Genomic DNA, 20,002 nt, shown 5'->3' with positions numbered 1-20,002 from the left:
CCTCTTTCTCTCCAGTCACCCCCCAACCTGTGTAATTTTCAAAAAGGAGGTAGGGCAAGGCATGGTCAGACTCTCAAGGACTGTGGTGTGGTTGGAGAGATAGGCTGAGCACATTAAAAAGATGAATTCACAATGTAAAATAGCATGTAATATTAGAATAGTGCTGAAGACTAAGAGGAAAGGTTGATCACGAAGGAACAGGGACACTGAGAAAGGCCTTTCAAAGATGTGACTTTAAGCTTGACTTTGAAGCTGGGATTTAGGTGAGTATGGCTTAAGAAAAAAAGGGCAAGGGGCCGGCGCCGTGGCTCAACAGGCTAATCCTCCGCCTTGCGGCGCTGGCACACCAGTTTCTAGTCCCAGTCGGGGAGCCGGATTCTGTCCCAGTTGCCCCTCTTCCAGGCCAGCTCTCTGCTGTGGCCAGGGAGTGCAGTGGAGGATGGCCCAAGTGCTTGGGCCCTGCACCCCATGGGAGACCAGGAGAAGCACCTGGCTCCTGCCATCGGATCAGTGCGGTGCGCCGGCCGCAGCATGCTGACCGCGGCAGCCATTGGAGGGTGAACCAATGTCTCTCTCACTGTCCACTCTGCCTGTCAAAAAAAAGGGGGGGGGGGCAAAGGCAGAATGAGTGTGAAGTGCTGATGTTGAAAGATGACTGAGCTTATTTAGACTGAATGGCCAGGAGCACAGGGAACCCATGAGCAGTCTGGCACAATAGCCCAAGTATGGGACTTGAAACCTAACCCAGGACAAAAAGAAAAGCACAGACAGAGGCTATAAAGTTGGAAATGAATAACCAACATTTGTATACAGAGCCAGATTTGGAAAAACTATACCCCAGCGTGGCATGTTGTGGGGAGCAACTGAAACTAGACTAAGTTACTGGAATTAAGACTTATTCTATGCATTTGCTCTCCCACAATATGGCGCTGGGGAGGAGTAAACTTCTACGCAGCTGCCTCTCGCCAATTTGACTGATAAGCTGCAGGAGCTGATCCTGCTCCTGATTGGAGGAGAGCAGCATGCTCGGCATGTGGGTAGCAGAGTTGGGATTGGTGGAAGAGGACTATAAAGGAGGAGAGAGACAACATGCACCAGGAACATCTGAAGGAACACCTGAGCAGCCCCCGAGAGAGCCGGCCCGCGGTGTGCCGCTCCCCGCGGAAGTGGGGAAAGTGGCAGGGGGAGCCGCCCCTCCACGGAGGTGGAGGGGTCGGCAGCCAACCCTGGAAGGACCAGCAGCAAACCCGGGAAGGGCCAAGCAGACAAAAGAACAGCGCAGGGTCCTGTGTCGTTCCTCCGCGAATGGGGGAGCGACAGCATGTCATCTGTTTCTACAAAGTTTTCCTTGGAAATGGTCATGCCCTTTTGTTTATGCTGTTTTTTGTTTGTTTGCTTGTTTGAAAGACAGACTTACAGAGAGAGATAGAGCCAGAGAGAGAGGTCTTCCATTCTGCTGGTTCACTCCCCAAATGACTGCAACGGCCAGAGCTAAGCTGATCCGAAGCCAGGAGCCAGGAGCTTCTTCCATGTCTCCCACGTGGGTGCAGGGGCCCAAGGAGCTGAGCCATCTCCTACTGCTTTCCCAGGCCATAGCAGAGAGCTGGATCGGAAGAGGAACAGCGGGGACTCAAACTGGCACCCACACAGGTTGCTGGTGCTGCAGGCTGGGGATTTAACCTACTGCACCACAGTGCCTCCTTTTGTTTGTTTTGTCTGTGGTTGCTTTCATGCTACAGTGGCAGAGTTGAGTAGCTGTAATAGAAACTGTATGAATTGTGAAACCTGCATTATTTATTCTCTGTACCTCTCACAGAAAGTTTTCTGACCTCTGATCTCAAGCAACGAGAATAAGAAAGCTCCCTGCTTCCAAAGTCATGCTGTTGAGCAGCTTTTAATGTTCAAAAACACTTATGTTTGCTGAACACAGACAAACCATCTCTAATAGACTTACATGTTATTAAATCTAAATAGGCCGGCGCCATGGCTCACTTGGCTAATCCTCCACCTGTGGCGCCGGCACCCCGGGTTCTAGTCCCAGTTGGGGTGCCAGATTCTGTCTTGGTTGCTCCTCTTCCAGTCCAGCTCTCTGCTGTGCCAGGAAGGCAGTGGAGGATGGCCCAAGTGCTTGGGCCCTGCACCTACATGGGAGACCAGGAGGAGGCACCTGGCTCCTGGCTTCGGATCGGCTCAGCACGCCAGCCGTAGTGGCCATTTGGGGGGTGAACCAATGGAAAAGGAAGACCTTTCTCTCTGTCTCTCTCTCTCACTGTCTAACTCTGCCTGTCAAAAAAAAATTTTTTTTTTTAAATCTAAATAATGGAGCTGGCACTGTGGCATAGCAGGTAAAGCCACCACCTGCAGTGCCGGCATCCTATATGAGCGCCAGTTCAAATCCCAGCTGCTCCACTTCCAATCCAGTTCTCTGCTATGGCCTGGGAAATCAGTAGAAGATGGCCCAAGTTCTTGGGCCCCTGCACCCATATGGGAGACCCAGAAGAAGCTCCTGGCTTCTGGCTTCAAATCAACATAGCTCCGAGCGTTACAGCTGATAGGAGAGGGAACCAGCGGATGGAAGACTCTCTTTCTCTGCCTCTCCTTCTCTCTCTGTGTAACTCTGACTTTCAAATAAATAAATAAATCTTTTTAAAAAACCCAAATAGTGTACTTAGAACCAAATAACCATATGAAAGGTTATCTCCATTTTCATCCTCCAAAAATTGTTTAGAGGCTGAATCAGTCTAGGCAGAGACTTGAAAAAACCAATATGGTTTACATTAGTCCAGAAAGGTCAGATCAGAGGGATGCCTGGGAGCAAGAAGTAATTTTCAACAATGAAAAATTATTAGTTTCATTTTGTATTCATCTAGGATCTACCTAGAGTTGGGGCTTATTTCACACACTCTCAAATTTAGGTTTGAACCTCAGCACAACTCTGAAATTGGGAGAAATGGCAGGCATCATCCTTTAATTCTTTCCTCCTCTTGACTTGGATAACTGCTGTTCATTCTTTTAAAAATATTTATTTATTTATTTATTTGAGAGGTGGAGTTACAGAGAAGGGGAGCGACAGAAAAAGGTCTTCCATCCACTGGTGCACTACCCAGATGGTAGCAACAGCTGGAGCTGAGCCTATCCAAAGCCAGGAGCCAGGAGCTTCTTCCAGGTCTCTCATGTGGGTACCGGTGCCCAAGCACTTGGGCCATCCTCCACTGCTTTTCCAGGCTAAAGCAGAGAGCTGGATCAGAAGAGGAGCAGCAGGACATGAACCAGCGCCCATATGAGATGCCAGCGCTGCAGGCGGAGACTTAGCACACTATGCCACAGCACCAGCCCCTCCTGTTCATTCTTGAGGCTCCTCTCCAGTGTAATGAGCCCCATCCAGGAGCCCTTGCTGCACCAAAGTCTGAGTCAGGGACTCTCACCACACCATTGCTGCCACTTCTCTCTGGCTTCCCGCCTAACCAGTACCCCAGCACACACAGCAGTCTCTTGCACACCCTTCAGGCTCAGAAGTATCTCTTGAATGTATGTGATTGTCCTTGCTTCTGAGGTGTGACGCGCTCTAGGAGACCTTTCCCTGCTCACTCAGTTTCTCTCTCTACACTATTCTTCTTTTATTTCCATCCTCATTCATGGCCTTTCTTCTCTCACATATCCTGATTTTTACTAGAACGTGTATTGTCTTCTACCCATAATTGGAAGCACATTATTGTCACATATCTAAAAGCTGGAATAGAGTTTAAATCTCACAATAATAGGGACAGGGGTACCATTTGTGGAGGCCTTCTCGGTGTGTACAGTGATGACTTCAGTTAAAGCCCAAACACTGCGTGCATCTCTCACCAGGTATTAATTATAAAATTTAAAGAGTGTTAGGCCGGCGCCGCGGCTCACTAGGCTAATCCTCCGCCTAGCGGCACCGGCACACCGGGTTCTAGTCCCGGGTGGGGCGCCGGATTCTGTCCCGGTTGCCCCTCTTCCAGGCCAGCTCTCTGCTGTGGCCAGGGAGTGCAGTGGAGGATGGCCCAGGTGCTTGGGCCCTGCACCCCATGGGAGACCAGGAAAAGCACCTGGCTCCTGGCTCCTGCCATCGGATCAGCGCGGTGCGCCGGCCGCAGCGCGCCGGCCGCGGCGGCCATTGGAGGGTGAACCAACGGCAAAGGAAGACCTTTCTCTCTGTCTCTCTCTCTCACTGTCCACTCTGCCTGTCAAAAAAAAAAAAAAAAAAAAAATTAAAGAGTGTTAAAGTTAACCATCTATTATTAACCAAACATAAAAACTACCTATAAGATGGAATTAGTGAGGTGACATTTCCTTTTCCTCTTATTCCTAGGAGCCGAGGATAGAGACTGGCAGCAGCAGCAACAGTGGAATATTCCAATTCATTCTTGCCCCAGATGTGGAGAAGTCCTGCCTGACATAGACACATTACAGATTCATGTAATGGATTGCATCATCTAGGTGTTGATGCTTCACCTCCCAAAACTTTCGGTAAATGTCAGAACTTTTCCTCAAGAGTTGTACTTTTGTGTTATTTGTTTTTAACTCAAATGTTTGCTTCATAACGCTTGCTTTAGGAGAAAGAAAATGTAACTTTTAAATAGAATACTTTTTATAGATTTTCATAAACCAAAAAGAATCATTAACTACCACACTTCTGATAATAAATTCCATAATTAATAATTTCTGATAATAAATTTCATAATTAATAATTAATTTTCAGTTTATGTGAGCAATTCCACTGCACACGCAGTTAATCAGCATGTGATAACATGTGACAGAGGCCATGTAATTAGGTGGAAGAAACCTCACTGATAAATTAAAAAAAACTCTTAGGGAGGCAGGAAAAATGAGTGGTCAGAGATTTAATCAAGAAGAATGTCTCTGAAGTATTTTTTTAAATAAAGTATATTGTCATTTTTCTTCATCCATTTAAAATGGATCCATTTAGGGTTATGTGTTTGTGTGTATGTTGTCATTTTACTGCAGACTCAATAATTGTATCAAAGTTATGATTTGGTTCTTTTCATGTGAGCACTGTGACCTTTTAGTCAATAATAGAACAGTGAAAAAATAATGGCGTACATAAAGTAGATAACATTTGATTTCCTATAACCACAGTGGAACGAAGCTACCTTCGTTCTTTCATTGTGCTCCAGGCATATGGGCTTGTACAGCAGATAGTTTATTAATTTCTAAAAAGAACACCTGTCTTGATTTTCTTCCTGGGTCAAACCATATCTTCTTAATCACAAAAAGTAGTTATTGCAAAATAAAATTTTCCTTATGAATGTTTTACATTGTTCATAAATTATTAATTTCATAGTATGTATTTGCTGTATTAAGTTCATTCAGCTTAATATAAGCTCAATACTTAATACTTTGTTTCATTATTTCTATGAATATGGCAAATCCCTCTAGTGGAGACCAGTATGTGTTCTTTGAATTAAAAGTTGCTCTTGCTAAGGTTTTCAAAAGATAGAGATTTGCCATATTTTATAAATCTAGTTCATAAAACTAGCTAATAAAAGTAAACAATGTCTTTATGCATCTAAGTCCCAAAACATTTAAGAGAAAATTAAAATATCTCTTTTGTTTGTATTTAAGATCTCTTCCAGACAGACTTGATTACATACACACATATATAGTTATCTTCATGCCAAGAAGACAAAATGTACAAATTCAAAGGTAGATTAAAAGATCCTCTTATCCAATGCCATCCCAGTAATAGTGTTAAAGATATTTCTAAAATAACTGAAAATTTTGCCTTTTATTTCTTGTTTATAGTTTCTGGGATACATTTTCTCATTTTTTAAATATTTAATTATGTTTATTTGTTTGAAAGGCAGAGCAACAGAGAGAGAGAGAGAGAATCTTCCCTCTTCTGGTTCATTCTCCAGATGCCTATGACAGCTGGGGCTGGGCCAGGCTGAAGCCAGGAGTCCAGAACTCCATCAGGTTTTCCCACAAGGATGGCATGAACCCATGTATTTGAGCCATCATCTGCTGCTTTCCAGGGTATACATTAACTGGAAGCTGGACAGGAAGCCGAGTGGCCAAGATTCAAACCAAGGCACTCTGATGTGGGGATGCAGGAATACCAAGCAGCAGTTTAATCCACTGTACTGCAATGCCCACCCCTCCTTGCCATTTTAAACTAAAGAGAATAGATTTCTATAGTGTCCTAAATAGGGAAGAAAACCAAATAGTTTTACATTTAAGTTACTGGAGACACCCTTTTACTTTGTTCAGGTAAGAATATTCAGCAGATCAAATTTTTGAAATAATATCATGAGTGGGCCTATTAAGGCTGTGACCAACTCACTTTGGATTACAAAGATGTTAAACTATATAGTTGGTTTAAATCAAAGCTATTGAAAAGATTATCTGCATTCCTATGTTCTTTGCAGGATTGTTCACAGTAGCTAAAACAAGGAAGTAACCTAGGTGTCCAACATCAGATGGACAGATAAGAAGATGTGGTATATATACAATGGAATACTATTCATCCTTAAAGCCAGGGAAAGTCTGCTGTTTCCAACAACATGGATGAGCCTCGAGGTCATTATGTTAAGTAAAACAAGTCAGGCACAGACAAATACTGAATGATCTCACTTATGTGTGGAATATAAAAAATTGAATTCCAGGGCTGGGAGAAAAGGTGGATGGGGGAATGAGAAATGTTGATTGAAGGATACAAAGTTTCACTTAAAGAGGAGGGACAAACTTTAGTGATCTATTGTACAGAATATTGACTATAATAAATAATGAATTGTATATTTCACAAAAAAAACTAAATAAAGTTTTTGTTTTAGGGGAATCAGCAAACTTGGTAGACAACCTGAAAACTCTGTGTATGTCTCATCTAATTTATTTAGTCTGGTATATCTTCAAAGGCTTTCAAATATTGCCACTTAACTATATCTCATCGGAATTGTATGTGTATGTATATGTGTTTGTATGTATGTGATAGAAACACATAACATGGAGATCTACCCTATGAAACTTGTAAGTGTACAGTACAGTTTGTTAACTATATGCAGATTGTTAGCAGCAGATCTCAACAACTTATTCATCATGCAAGAAACTCCATAACAACTCTCCTAACCCCTGGAAATGTCCATTCTATGTTCTGCATCTATGATTTTGACTACTCTAGTTAATGTCATATAACTAGAGTAATGCAAATTTGTCCTTATGTATCTCACTTCACTTAGCATAACATCATCAAAGTTCATCATGTTTTCATACATGCCAGTATTTCTTGTTTCAGGCTGAATAATAATCCATTGTCTTTATAGGCCACACTTTGTTTATCCATTCATCCATCAGTGGACTCTTTGGTTACTTCTACCTTTTGACTCTTATAAAGAATGCTGTGTGCACTGAGGTTTACAAATATCTCTTTTGAGACTCTGCCTTCTTTATGGTATATACCCAGAAGTGGAATTGTTAGATCATAGATAATGCTATTTTTAATTTTTTAAGGAAACACCATATGACTTTCCACATGGCTGTACCCTTTTACATTCTCATCAGGCCCAAGTGTTCCAGTTCTTTCACATGCTGGCCAACATTTGTTATTTTCTGTTTTTGCTGATAATGGCCAATCTAATGGGTGAGGTGATATCTCATTGTGAGTTTTAGTTGCATTTCCCTAGTGATCAATCATGTCAAACATCTTTTCATATACTTGTTCTTTAAAGAAATATCTACTCAAGTCCTTTGCCAATCTTTTACATTCTAATTTTATTTGAAAGGCAGAAAGAGAGAGAGAGAGAAACCTTCTTTCATTTGCTCACTCCCTAAATGACCACAGCAGGGACCCGTATCGTCGCATAGAAGGTAAAGCCGCCATTGTGGCACTGGCATCCCATATGGGCTCTGGTTTGAGATCCGGCTGCTCCAATCCAGCTCCCTGCTAATGTACCTGAGAAAGCAACAGATGATGGCTGAAGTCCTTGGGCCTCTGCACCCAAGTGGGAGACCTGAAAGAAGAAGTTCCTGATTCTTGGCTTTGGATTTGCCCAGCTCCAGCTATTGTGGCCATTTTGGGAGTGAACCAGCGGATGGAGATCTCTCTCTCTCTCTCTCTGTAATTCTGCCTTTCAAATAAATAAATAAATATTTTTTTAAAAAAATGACCACAGCAGCCAGGAATTAGCCATACCAAAGCGAGGAGCCTGGAACTCCATCTGGGTCTCCTCACATTGGGCTGTGAAGCAACCCCGTTCCTTCTGCGTAGATCGGCCCTAAGCAAGGGACTGGAAGAAGGCCTTCAGACAACTGATGGATCCTTGCTGGGGCTACACTCCACTGCTTCCAGGTGGTCTCTTGGCTAAACACCAAACCCTGACTGCCAGAACAGGGTTGTGTGAGGAAACACATTTCCTGCAGGGAGACTAGACTCAGTCTGGAGTGATGACCTCACCCCAGACTTGAGTGCCTGTCCCCTGCTCTTTTGGGAGTCCCATCAGCTATAATGCTAGAGGCTCCACTCTTCATACTTCTCATCTCAGCTCCAGGAATGTTGGCTTGCTCTGACTCAGTTTCCTTTCATGGGGATTGGACCATCTCCCAAGACTGGGAGAAGGTCTTGGAGTACCTTTAAAATTCAGGCCAGGGCCATTCTCTGGTGTTTTTCAAAGACTCCTTAACTGGACACCAGACTGTAACAGCCCATTTAGGGTGTCAGACCGAAATATGCATTCTGTTCTTTCCGCAGAGATCAATTTGTCGGTGAGGCTGGGTACAGTTTGGAATGCTCCAGGCTCCATGCCTCAATTCTTTCCTCATCCCAAATCCTGACAAAATCTCCATCTCACTCTCTGCTTGTCATGCTAAATGCTCCACATGTTCACCTTACCTCTCCAGATCTCAATTTCTACAAACTCAAAATGCTGGTCCCATTATCCAGTATTTCCTAGGTTTCTCATTAGTTCTGGGACAGAGTTTAGGTGTCCCTTTCTCAGACAGGCAGCTTTTCCATCTAGTCTCCCATTAGTTGTAGCTCCTCACATGACCTGAACTTGTTTAGACAGATCCTCCAGCATGCTCTCTGGTACCCCCCCAGCTGAGGTCTCCCCCTCATTCGGGTCCCTCTCTGTCAGGTCCTTCCTGTGCAACACATACCTCAGAGGATTCTTACTGGGGAGAATTGTATTCCCCCCACTATGCTTCTTTACCACTTCATCTGCCTAGTTACAAACGTAAGTGGTAGCCAGGACTGGTACCCTCCCACCAAACTCTAGCTTGAAACACCTTTGTTAGCTAAGACTCTTGCCGTGAAGGCTCATTGTGGAAATCAGGCCCATTAGATAAGACTCAAGGTTAAGAGGTGTAGAACTATTTTTCTTCGTGTAAGGGAACAAAGCAACAGTATATATTTGACCAGGCAGAGGCCCAGTCTAGCACACTGCACTCCTTGTGCAGGCTGTTCTAAAAAATATAGACCCTAGGTTACAGGCACAGAAGGCTGAGCAAGAGTGGGTAATGCATGCATGCTAATCCCACCCCCACCTTCTTCCCTTCCCTGTGGGCTTCAGTGCACATCTGGACACCACAGGCAACAAGAAAGTTTTGAGAGACATCTCAAGCTCAGGAAAGGTAAGAACTGGGGACACTTATGTTTTTATCCTCTCATTGCAGCCAGGAGGCAAACCATCCACAGTAGGCATTCCCTTGGGACACATCCTTAGATTTTTGAGATTCCTTTGACCCCTGAGCATACCAAAAAAAAAAAAAAAAAAAAAAAAAAAAGCCTCAACTTTTTCTACACCACCAGCTCCTTGGGTTTTGCCTCTCTTGGAGCCCCCTCCCAGCTGCTTCAGCAGGAGGTTTCTGACTTAAATAAATCTTGCTTTTCTCTCTCCCTTGTCTGCATGGAAATTCTTCCATGTGAGACAAAGAATCAAGGTAACCTTTCTCTGCCACTGTTTCACCCATAACAAATACTTTAGCCACCGCCTGCTGTCTCCAAGGCTGCACATTAGCAGGAAGCTGAATCAGATGCAGAGTAGCCAGGGCTTGAACCAGATACTCTGATATGGGCTGCAAGTATCCCAAGTGATGACTTAATCCACTGCACCAAATGCCCACCCCCATCCCACCTGTGTTTTTATCAGATTCTTTTTTTGCTATTGAGTTGTGGGAATCCCTTATCAGATACATGGCACACAGATTTTTTTTTCCATTCTGTAGGTTGCCTTTTCAACTCCATTGATTATTTCTTTTATTGGGCAGAAATTTTTTAGTTTTCCACTTGTCTATTTTTGCTTTTGTGGCCTGTGCCTTTGGTGTAGTGTAAAGAAATCAATGCTACCACTCATGCCATGAAGGCTTTCTTCTATGTTTTCTTTTAGAGGTTTTAAGGTCTCAGGTCTTAGGTTTAATTCTTTAATCCATTTTGAGTTGATCTGTGGACACTGTAAGATAGAGGTCCAATTTATTTTGCATGTGAATATCCAGTTTTCCCAACATCATTTCTTTTAAAAAATTATTTATTTGAAAGGCAGAGTGACAGGGAAAGAGAAGGAAAGACAGAGATATAATGAATCATGTACTGGTTCACTCACCTATAGCTGCAATGGCCAGGGCTGGGCCAGGCTGAAGCCAGGAGCCCAGAACTCCTTCTAGGTCTCCCACATGAGAAGTACAGGTCCAAGTATTTGGGCCATCAACATCTGCTGGCAGGGAGCTGGGTTGGAAGATGAACAGCTGGGACTTGAACCAGCATTCCAATATTGAATGCCAGGGTCACAAGCAGCACCTTAACCCACTGCACCAACATTGTTTCTTGAAGAGACTAGCCCTTCCTCATTGTGTAACCACGTAACCTTTGTCAAAGATCATTTTACCATATATGAATGGGTTTATTTCCCATTGCTATCTTTATGTCAGTAGCCCAATTTTGGTTACTGTACCTGTGAAATATGTTTTGAAGATCTCTGGCTTTGTTCTCAAGGCTATTTTGGATATTCAGGATCCTTTGTGATCCCATATACATTTGAGGATTTTTTTCTATTTCTGCAAAATTTTCATTGGGATTATTAGGGATTACACTGAATTTATGAATCACTGGGTATAGTACTATCATTTTAACAATGCCAAGTCTTCCCATCCATGAACACATGATTTTTTTCTTCCTTTCTTTTTTTGGAGAGCTTATTTGCTTGCTTTCCTTTCTTTCCTCCCTCCCTTCCTATTTCTTGGTTGTGGTTGCCCCGTTGCTCTAGCTAGCTAGGACTTACAGTACTGTGTTGACTAGAGTGGCAAGGATGGGCACCCTAGCCTTGTTCCTGATCTCAGAGGAAAGTTTTAAGTTTTTCACTGTTGAGTATAATGTTAGCTGTGGGCTATTCATATATGGCCTTCATAGTTAATTGAGTATTTTCATCATGAAAGGATATTGAATTATTCAAATACTTTTTTCTGCATATATTCAAAATAATCATGTGACTTTGATCCTTTTCTCTGTTAATGTACTATATTATGCTAATTGATTTTCATATGTTGAATCATCTTTTCAAGGAGGGAATAAATCCCACTTATTAGTGGTTTCTAAGTATTTTAATGTGCTGTTGAATGTGATTTGCTAGTATTTTTTTGAGAATTCTTCCCATCTCTATTCATCAGGGATATTAGCCTGCAGTTTTCTTTTCTTGTATAATCATTGTCTAGCCTTGGTATCAAGGTATCAGCCTCGTGAAATGAGTGTGGAAGTGTTCCAGGCTCTTCAGTGTTTTGGAAGAGTCTGAAAAGGATTGGCATTCACTCTTTTTTAAATAGTCAGATGAATTTTCTAATGAAACCACCTGGTCCAGGCTTTTTTGTTGTTCAAAAGCTTTTGAGTACCAGTGCAATCTTTTGATTGGTTCTTGTTTGTTTATTTTTTTTTACTTTTATTTAATGAATATAAATTTCCAAAGTACAGCTTATGGATTACAATGGCTCCCCCCCCCGCCAACTTCCTTCCCACCCGCAACCCTCCTCTTTCCCGCTCCCTCTCCCCTTCCATTCACATCAAGATTCATTTTCAATTCTCTTTATATACTTATTTATTTATTTATTTATTTGAAAGGCAGAAAGATATCTCCCATTTATTTATTTATTTATTTGAAAGGCAGAAAGATATCTTCCATCTCCTAGTTCACTTCCCAGATGCACAGGTCAGGGCTGGGCCAGAAGGAAGCCAGGCACTGAATTCTATCTGGGTCTCACAAGTGGATGGTAGGGACTCAAATACTTGATCCATCACCTGCTGCTTCCCATTAATACAAATTAGCAGCAAGCTGGATCAGAAGTGGAGCCAAGACTTAAACCCAGGTATGCCAGTTTGGGATGTAAGTGTCCTAAGTGGTATTTGAATCACTGTGCCAAATTCCCACTACCTTTTACATAATTTCTGTCTCTTTTTGGATAGTCTCATTTTGTTGATACGTCATTTTCCTGAGCTCATTGAGCATCTTTTGAACTTTTTGTCGAGTAATTCATATACTTGTAGTTTTCTGTTGCCAGTCCCTCGAGATTCGTTTTGTTGCTTTGATTAGGCCACGTTTCCTTCTTCATATGCCCCTAGCCTTCCGTGTGAATTTTCAGTTAATGGGATTTCCTGGTCTCCCTTTTCAGGAGCTTGTACACTCTTACTCCCTCTGGTGCCGGCCTGAAGCACTGCAGGTTCCCTGCTTACTCAGCTTTCCATTCTCAGTGGCCTCTGGGCCTCTGAAACTATGCCAGGCCCCAGCAGCACTACAGGTTGGTTAAGACAGAACCACCCCCTTGGGCAGTCCCCCTAAAAAACCCTATTGTTTGATACATGCTATGCTCATCTCTTTGCTTCCTGTAAGGAGAGGCCAAGAGCTGTATCAACCTCTCTCTGCCATCCTGCAAGCTGCTTAGTCTCTCATTCCCAGTAAACCCAAGGTATGCAGAATATGCTAGGTCCCTTTAACAATCAAAGACAGGGAAAAAAAAAGAAACCATTCCTTTAGGCAGCTCTCCAAAAGGCTAGAACGTGGGACATGGGCTGCTGAGGTGCACTGGCTGTTATTGTCTGTACTGCAGGTCTGCTGGAGCAACAACAAGCCCCTTAACTCTCCCTCATTCTCAGTGGCCCCAGGCATCGGTATTACTTGGGGACTTTTCAGCACTCTGAAACAGACAACATGGAAACCACCCTCTTAGCCCCATGATACGTTAGAAGTTACATGCTCCAAATCCTTCCTTCTGAGGGAGAAGTTAAGAGACAGGGTTTTCTCCTGCTTGTTCTGCACTGAGCCAAAGGACAGGACTATGGCAACCAAATGTGTTCTAATTCAAATCTCTTTCGTTCTTGGTTGTTCCCAGCCTGATGCCCTTGCCTGTCGGCACTCAGATTCAGACATGACATAAGCCCATCCCTCTGGCACCTTCCTTACCCAAAAAGTCTGCACACTGACCACATGCTTCAGTCTGTTCTTTGCATCCCTAGGGAGAACTCAGGAACTGAGAGTTTTCTCTTGATCATGCCAGACGTAGCCAGGGTAAGGTGTTATGGTACCATGAATTGTCCTAAATGGTTAGTTTTGTGATTGCTCTTTTCTTGATTGCTCACAAAGGGAATTAATTGATCCATGTATTATTGTTGAGTCACCATCTGTGGGGGAAGGCAGGCTTTGACTTCCTATTCTACCGTCTTGCTAATGTCATTTCCTTATAGGAATTTTGGCTCCTTTCCTAGGGCCTGCCATGCTGTGTTCTTGAAGGCTTATGAAATGGGAGCAATAGAATGATGAGAACTGGGAAATATTAATAACCTAGTGAAAATCTGACTGCTACATAATTTTACAACTTAAGATCTTCCACTGATATATTTGTAAATAACTTTGATCTGACCTGGAGTTTGGAAGTCATCACTCGTGTTCTCATAACAAGAAAAAGACAAAAACACTAAAAAGCAACAACTGTTTTAAAATTCATTCTTGAATTGAAATCACAGGGAAAACCGTTGTGTCCCCCCCCACCAACTGGAGACCCAGGAGAAATTGTAAAGTTACAGACTACCAGACCAGAAGCTCATGAGCTGAAACCACCACGGAGCCAGCGCCAGGGTAGGAAAAGTAAATAACTGACAAGTTACTGAGAGCTCAGTGGGACAAGTTTGAGTTACAAATTCCAGTCTTCAGAGAACCTCCCCCACTCTACTTTTGTCAGTGTTGCCTCCAAAAGTCTTACCAAGTTCTCACAGTGAAGACTGGAGGAGATCCCCTTGCTCTTCTGGCTGGGAGAAGGGCAGAGTAACCACTTTGAAATACCCCAGAAACTGTTCTTACTATGAGGTCTGCCCTCAAGAGCCTTACTGACCTGGGGAAATATTCAGCCAGGCTTCAGCTTGCTCAATTTGCCTAAGAAATAGAAAAAATCTACAAAGCACTGTTAAAAGTCACAGCCCACAGGCTGATCAGAAGACTGAGACTTTACTATAGCACTGTATAGACTGCCTTCTCCACTTTCTGTGTAATACTAGGGCATTACGCTAGAAGAAAACTGTGTGTCTCGGACCTTTCTGTGGAAACTGAAAGCAGGGGAGACAAAAAGGACAGTGCAGGACATTTCATCTGATACCTATAGGTAGAGAAAACAGCAGACAGCCTTGCTCATAGCCAAGTAAAAGATAAAACCTCACACTAAAAGCTTGTTTACCTCCATTCCTTTTTCCTATGTCTGTGTCATAAAGAGAAAAAATACAGTTTGAAGAAATAGATCAAGCATTATAACCAGACTCAGTTATGACAGACTGCAGACTGGGAATGTATAACAACTATGACTAATGCTCTAAGGGTTCTAATGGAAAAAAGATGGATAGCACTCAGTAACAGGTGGGTAATGGAGATGGAACCTCTAAGAAATAATCAAAATATTGAAAATCAGAAACATAACAAATAAATGCCTTTGATGGGCTCATTAATAGACTAGACACAAATAACGTAAGAATCAATGAACTTAGAGAAATGTCAATAGAAATTTATAAAACTGAAACACAAGCAGAAAAAGAACAAAAAGGGCAATAGAATATTCAAGAACTTTGGAAAAGTTACAAAAGATGTAATACAGCTATAAAGAGAATGTCAGCAAGGAAAGAAAAGTGAAAGGAAGAAAGGTTATATTTGAAATAACAATGGCTGAAATTTTTCAAAAATTAATGACAGACCCCAAACCACAGATCCAGAAAGTAAAGAGAATACTGAGCAGGATAAATACTGCCAAATTTTTTAGCCACCATGTTATATTCAAACTGCAGGAAATCTTCAAAGCTAGAGAAAAAGAAACCTGACCTATAGAGGAGTAAGGGTATGAAATATATCAGAGCACTCTTTAGAAACCATGCAAGCAAGAGTGAAGCAAACTATTAAGAAGTGTTAAGAGATAAAAACTGCCAACCTAGAGTTCTGTATCCATGACCATAATCTTTGAAATGTGAAGTAGACTTTTTTGGACAAACAAGAATTGAGGGAATGTTGCTAGTAGGTCTGCCTTGCAAGATATGTTATAAAAGTTATAGCTCAATATAATGATACAGTAATAGAGGAGAGAAAAATTAATCATATGAAATGCCCACTGGAGCCGGTGCTGTGGCATAGCGGGTAGGGCCACAGCCTGTAGTGCCGGTATCCTATATGGGTGCCGGTTCGACTCCCAGCTGCTCCACTTCTGATCCAACTCTCTACTATGGCCTGGCAAAGCAGTAGAAGATGGTCTAAGTCCTTGGGCCCCTTGCACCTGTGTAGGAGACCTGGAAGAGCTCCTGGCCCCTAACTTCAGATCAGTGCAGCTCTGGCCATTGAGGCCATCTGGGGAGCGAACCAGTGGATGGAAGACTCTCTCTGCCTCTGCGTATCTATAACTCTGCCTTCGAATAAATAATTTTTTTAAAAAAATGCCCAAGTAGGGGCCAGCGTTGTGGTATAGCAGGTTAAGCCACCACATGTAATACTGGCATTCCATATGAGCGCTGGTTCATATCCTGGCTGCTCTGCTTCTGATCCAGCTCCCTGCTAATGAGCCTGGAAAAGCATCAGAAGATGGCCCAAATACTTGGGCTCCTGAACCCAAATGGGAGACCCAGATGAAGCTCCTGGTTCCTGGCCTTGGCCTGGCAATTGGGGCCATGTGGGAATTGAACCAGTGGACAGAAGATTCTGTGTGTGTGTGTGTGTATGTGTGTGTGTGTGTAACTCTGACTTTCAAATAAACTAATTTTTTTAAAAAATCAGTAGTCTAATGATACCATCAGTGGTTTAAAAGATGAAGACTGTCAGAGTAGATTAAAACAAACCAACATCTAACTCCATGTGGACTATAACAAACTTATTTTATTTTATTTTATTTATTTTTTTGACAGGCAGAGTTAGACAATGAGAGAGAGAGACAGAGAGAAAGGTCTTTCTTCCGTTGGTTCACCCCCAAAATGGTTGCTACGGCCAGCGTGCTGCACCGATCCGAAGCCAGGAGCCAGGTGCTTCTCCTAGTATCCCATGTGGGTGCAGGGCCCAAGCACTTGGGCCATCCTCCACTGCCTTCCCGAGCCACAGCAGAGAGCTGGACTGGAAAAGGAGCAACCAGGACAGAATCCAGCATCTCAACTGGGACTAGAACCTGGTGTGCCGGTGCTGCAGGCAGAGGATTAGCCTAGTAAGCCACGGCACCGGCCATTTTATTTTATTTTTAAAGACATTTATTTATTTGAAAGTTACACAGAGAGAGGAGAGGCAGAGAGAGAGAGAAAGAGAGAGAGGTCTTCCATCCACTGGTTCACTCCCCAATTGGCTGCAATGGCCCGAGCTACACTGAACCAAAGCCAGGAGCACGGAGCTTCTTCAAGGTCTCCCACTAGGATACAGGGGCCCAAGCACTTGGGCCATCTTTTACTGCTTTCCTAGGCCCTAGCAGAGAACTGGATCGGAAGTGGAGCAGCCGAATCGGTGCCCATTTGGGATGCCAGCGCTTCAGGTCAGGGCGTTAACCCGCTGCACCACAATGCCAACCCCATGTAACAAACCCATTTTAAATACAAATATAGAGGTGGGCATTGTGTACAAGAGGTTAAGCCACCCCTTAGGACATCTGCTTACTTTACTGGAATGCCAGTTTGAGTCTTGGCTATTCCATTTCCAGTCCAGCTTCCTGCTAATGCATCCTTGGAGGTAGTAAATGGTGTCTCAAGTTCTTGGGACCCTGCCACCTATGTGAGAAACCTGATGGAGTTCTGGGCTCCTGGCTTCAGCCTGGCCTCACCTGGGTGTTGTAGGCATTTAGAGAATGAAAGAGCAGATGGAAAAATCTCTCTTCTTTCTCCCTCCTTCCCTCATTTTCAAGTAGAGGAAAATAAACATTTTTAAAAATTCAAACATACAACATTCACTCATCAAAAAATATAAAGAAAAAAGTAAAAAGGCAGATATATATCATGCTAACATTAAGCAAAATAAAGCTGGTGTAGACATGCTAATTTTAGACAAAGAAGCCTTCAGAGTAAGAAAAATTACCAGGGATAAAGAGGAGGGAATTACATAATAATACTTCAGTACTCCATGAAGATACAATAAACCTTAATGTGGATGCACCTAACAACTGAGTGTCAAAATGCATGAGGAAACACTAATAAAACTGTCAGGGAAATCAATTACTCCACTGGTATAATTGATGCGATGAGCTGATTTGTGGCTCCCTCCAATCACCCCCATTCAATATGCTGATGCCCTAATCCCCAGTCTGAAAAGTTCTTAAGGAAGTAGTTGGGTGTTAATGTGGATGTGTGGGTGGGGCCTTTGTGATGGGGCTGGTGCCCCCCTAAGAAGTTTCACCAGAGAACTTGCTTCTTCCCCCTCTGCCTCTCATTCCCTCTCCTGCTCTCCATGCGTGTGCACCAAGGAAATGCCAGTCTGTGATCCAAGGAGAGAACCCTCACCAGGCAATGACCTGCTGGCACCTCCATCTTTGACGTCTAATCTCCTAAACTGGGAAATAAATTCTTACTGGTTAAGTCACCCCGTCTATGGTATTTTTTATGGCCTGCAAAGCAGACTGATAATTTAGAAACTGCACGATCTCCCATAAGTAATTCACAGATCCTGTAGGCAGAAAATCTGTAGACAAAGCTGAACTGAACAGATCTAATTGATAGCTAGAGACTACTTCATACTCTACACATAGCAGAACACACTTTCTCTCAAGCTCATATCAAATAGCCATCGAGACAGAGCACTCTCTGGACCACAAAACACAGCTTAACAAATTTACAACAATGGAAATCATACAAAATATGCTCTCAAACCAAAATGTCATTAAATGAGAAGTCAGTAGTAGAAATTATATAATGTACTTCTAAAGAAGAAATCTAAAGAGAAATGTTAAACTAAATGAGAACAACCAAATTTGTGGGATGCATAGAAAGCCGTGCCTAGAGGGAATTTTATAGCACTGAATGAATATATATATAAAGTAAAAAAATCAGTAATATAAGAACTGGAAAACAATAGCAAGTTAAATGCAACATAGGCAGAAGAAAAGAAGAAGTAGGGAACAGGTGCTGTTGTGTGGTAAGCTTCCAACACAAGACCACTGGAGGACTCATTCAAAGCAGCTTCAGCTCAGCTCCCTAACCAATGCCTTACAGAGTGGTGAGAATATAAATTCACATGTGTTTAATGCTGACATGTGCCGGGCATACTCTTTACACGAGTATTTTCAAGTTTTTCTCATTGAGTCCTGATGATGTCCTATGAAATAACTGTTACTATTCCTGTCTTGCTGAGGAGCAAGTTAGAGCACTCAGGAGTTAAATAAACTCAAGGTTACACACCCACGTGTGCAGGTAAAATCATGCAGTCTTAATTTCAGAGTCTGAAAATTCAGTGGCACCTTCTCTCCACACATCTACGTTACTCCCCCACCTGCTCAAACATGGTTTCTTTATTGCTTATGAAGTTCTTGATTTTGTGTTCATCATCTTCCAGATAACTAACTTGCATGTCTTTCCTTTAATATCTCTACCTCTTTCTATATGTTCTCCCTTCTCAAACCAAAATTGGTGCCCATTGGTAACCACCTGATATTATTTATCTTTAATACTTATGTCACCTCTCCCAAATTAGATTAAATTCCTAAAATATGGACCATGTTTTCATCCAACACCTTTATAAATAAGGTGACTGATGATGGATATGTAAAAATGTACTGGAAATTCTCACGTGACCTACCCTAGTACCCTCAAAACCAGGTACAGTTATTATCAGCATTTTACAGATTAAAAAACTGAGCCCCAAATGATAAGTGATTTGTTAAAGGACAAATGTGCTATTTTTTTCATTCTATGAATGTTTATTATGTATCAGGCACCAACAGCAAGAGAGAAGACAGAGGAAGAAATTGGAGGGTGAGCAAGATATGGTTCCCTGTCTCCAGAGGCTCATAGAGAAAGAAGTGGCACACAGCCAGTTAGGATACTATCTATCAAGTTCTATGTGTAAGACCATTGTAGAGCTCCTGGAAGCACAAGTGGGAAGGCTTAGCCCATGGAGTCCAGAGAGCTCCACAAAGGAGGGAATGACTACACAGCTCAGTTCAATGAGTAGAAGGCACCCTGGTGGTTGGAACTGATCCAGTGGTTGAAGGCATTCCAAGCAGTAGGGTCTACATGGACAAGGGCTCTGAGTCATTCCAGAGCCTGTAGTGTTTGGAGAAGAGGGAATAATTCAGTTTGGCTGGTAGAGAAACTGGCTTAGTGGGGAAAGACAAGAGTTAATGTTAGTGTGGAAAGTAGGCAGGAGACAGGTTTGTAAATAAAGATCTTGAATGGTAAGAAGTTTTGAATTTATAGGAACTGAGGCTGATTTCAATCAGGGAAAAGCCATATCAAAATTTTATGGTCAGAGCCGGCGCCGTGGCTCAATAGGCTAATCCTCCACCTTGCGGCGCCGGCACACCGGGTTCTAGTCCCGGTTGGGGCGCCGGATTCTGTCCC

General features: G+C 42.8%; 1 protein-coding gene across 15 annotated transcripts in view; it reads left to right on the top strand.

Annotated features, from left to right (window-relative positions):
* The window catches only part of OPTN (optineurin), a 70,164-nt gene extending 52,138 nt beyond the window's left edge, over positions 1–18,026 (top strand). For 5 of the 15 annotated variants that reach the window (XM_070055701.1, XM_070055696.1, XM_070055698.1 and 2 more), the window contains exons 13-14: positions 4,337–4,494; positions 17,911–18,026. In XM_070055701.1, the coding sequence (XP_069911802.1) occupies positions 4,337–4,464 (128 nt within the window). In that variant the 3' untranslated portion in view covers positions 4,465–4,494; positions 17,911–18,026. Of the gene's footprint in view, positions 1–4,336; positions 6,852–16,381 lie in introns of those variants that run through there. The other 10 variants (XM_070055700.1, XM_070055695.1, XM_070055697.1 and 7 more) reach the window with 3 other exon arrangements.
* Positions 18,027–20,002: the final 1,976 nt, after the last annotated feature.

This window comes from Oryctolagus cuniculus, chromosome 13 (assembly GCF_964237555.1).
Source record: "Oryctolagus cuniculus chromosome 13, mOryCun1.1, whole genome shotgun sequence".
Classification (NCBI taxonomy): Eukaryota; Metazoa; Chordata; class Mammalia; order Lagomorpha; family Leporidae; genus Oryctolagus; species Oryctolagus cuniculus.
The sequence above is the reverse complement of the archived record's forward strand: the minus strand, read 5'-3'. Positions and strand labels throughout refer to the sequence as shown.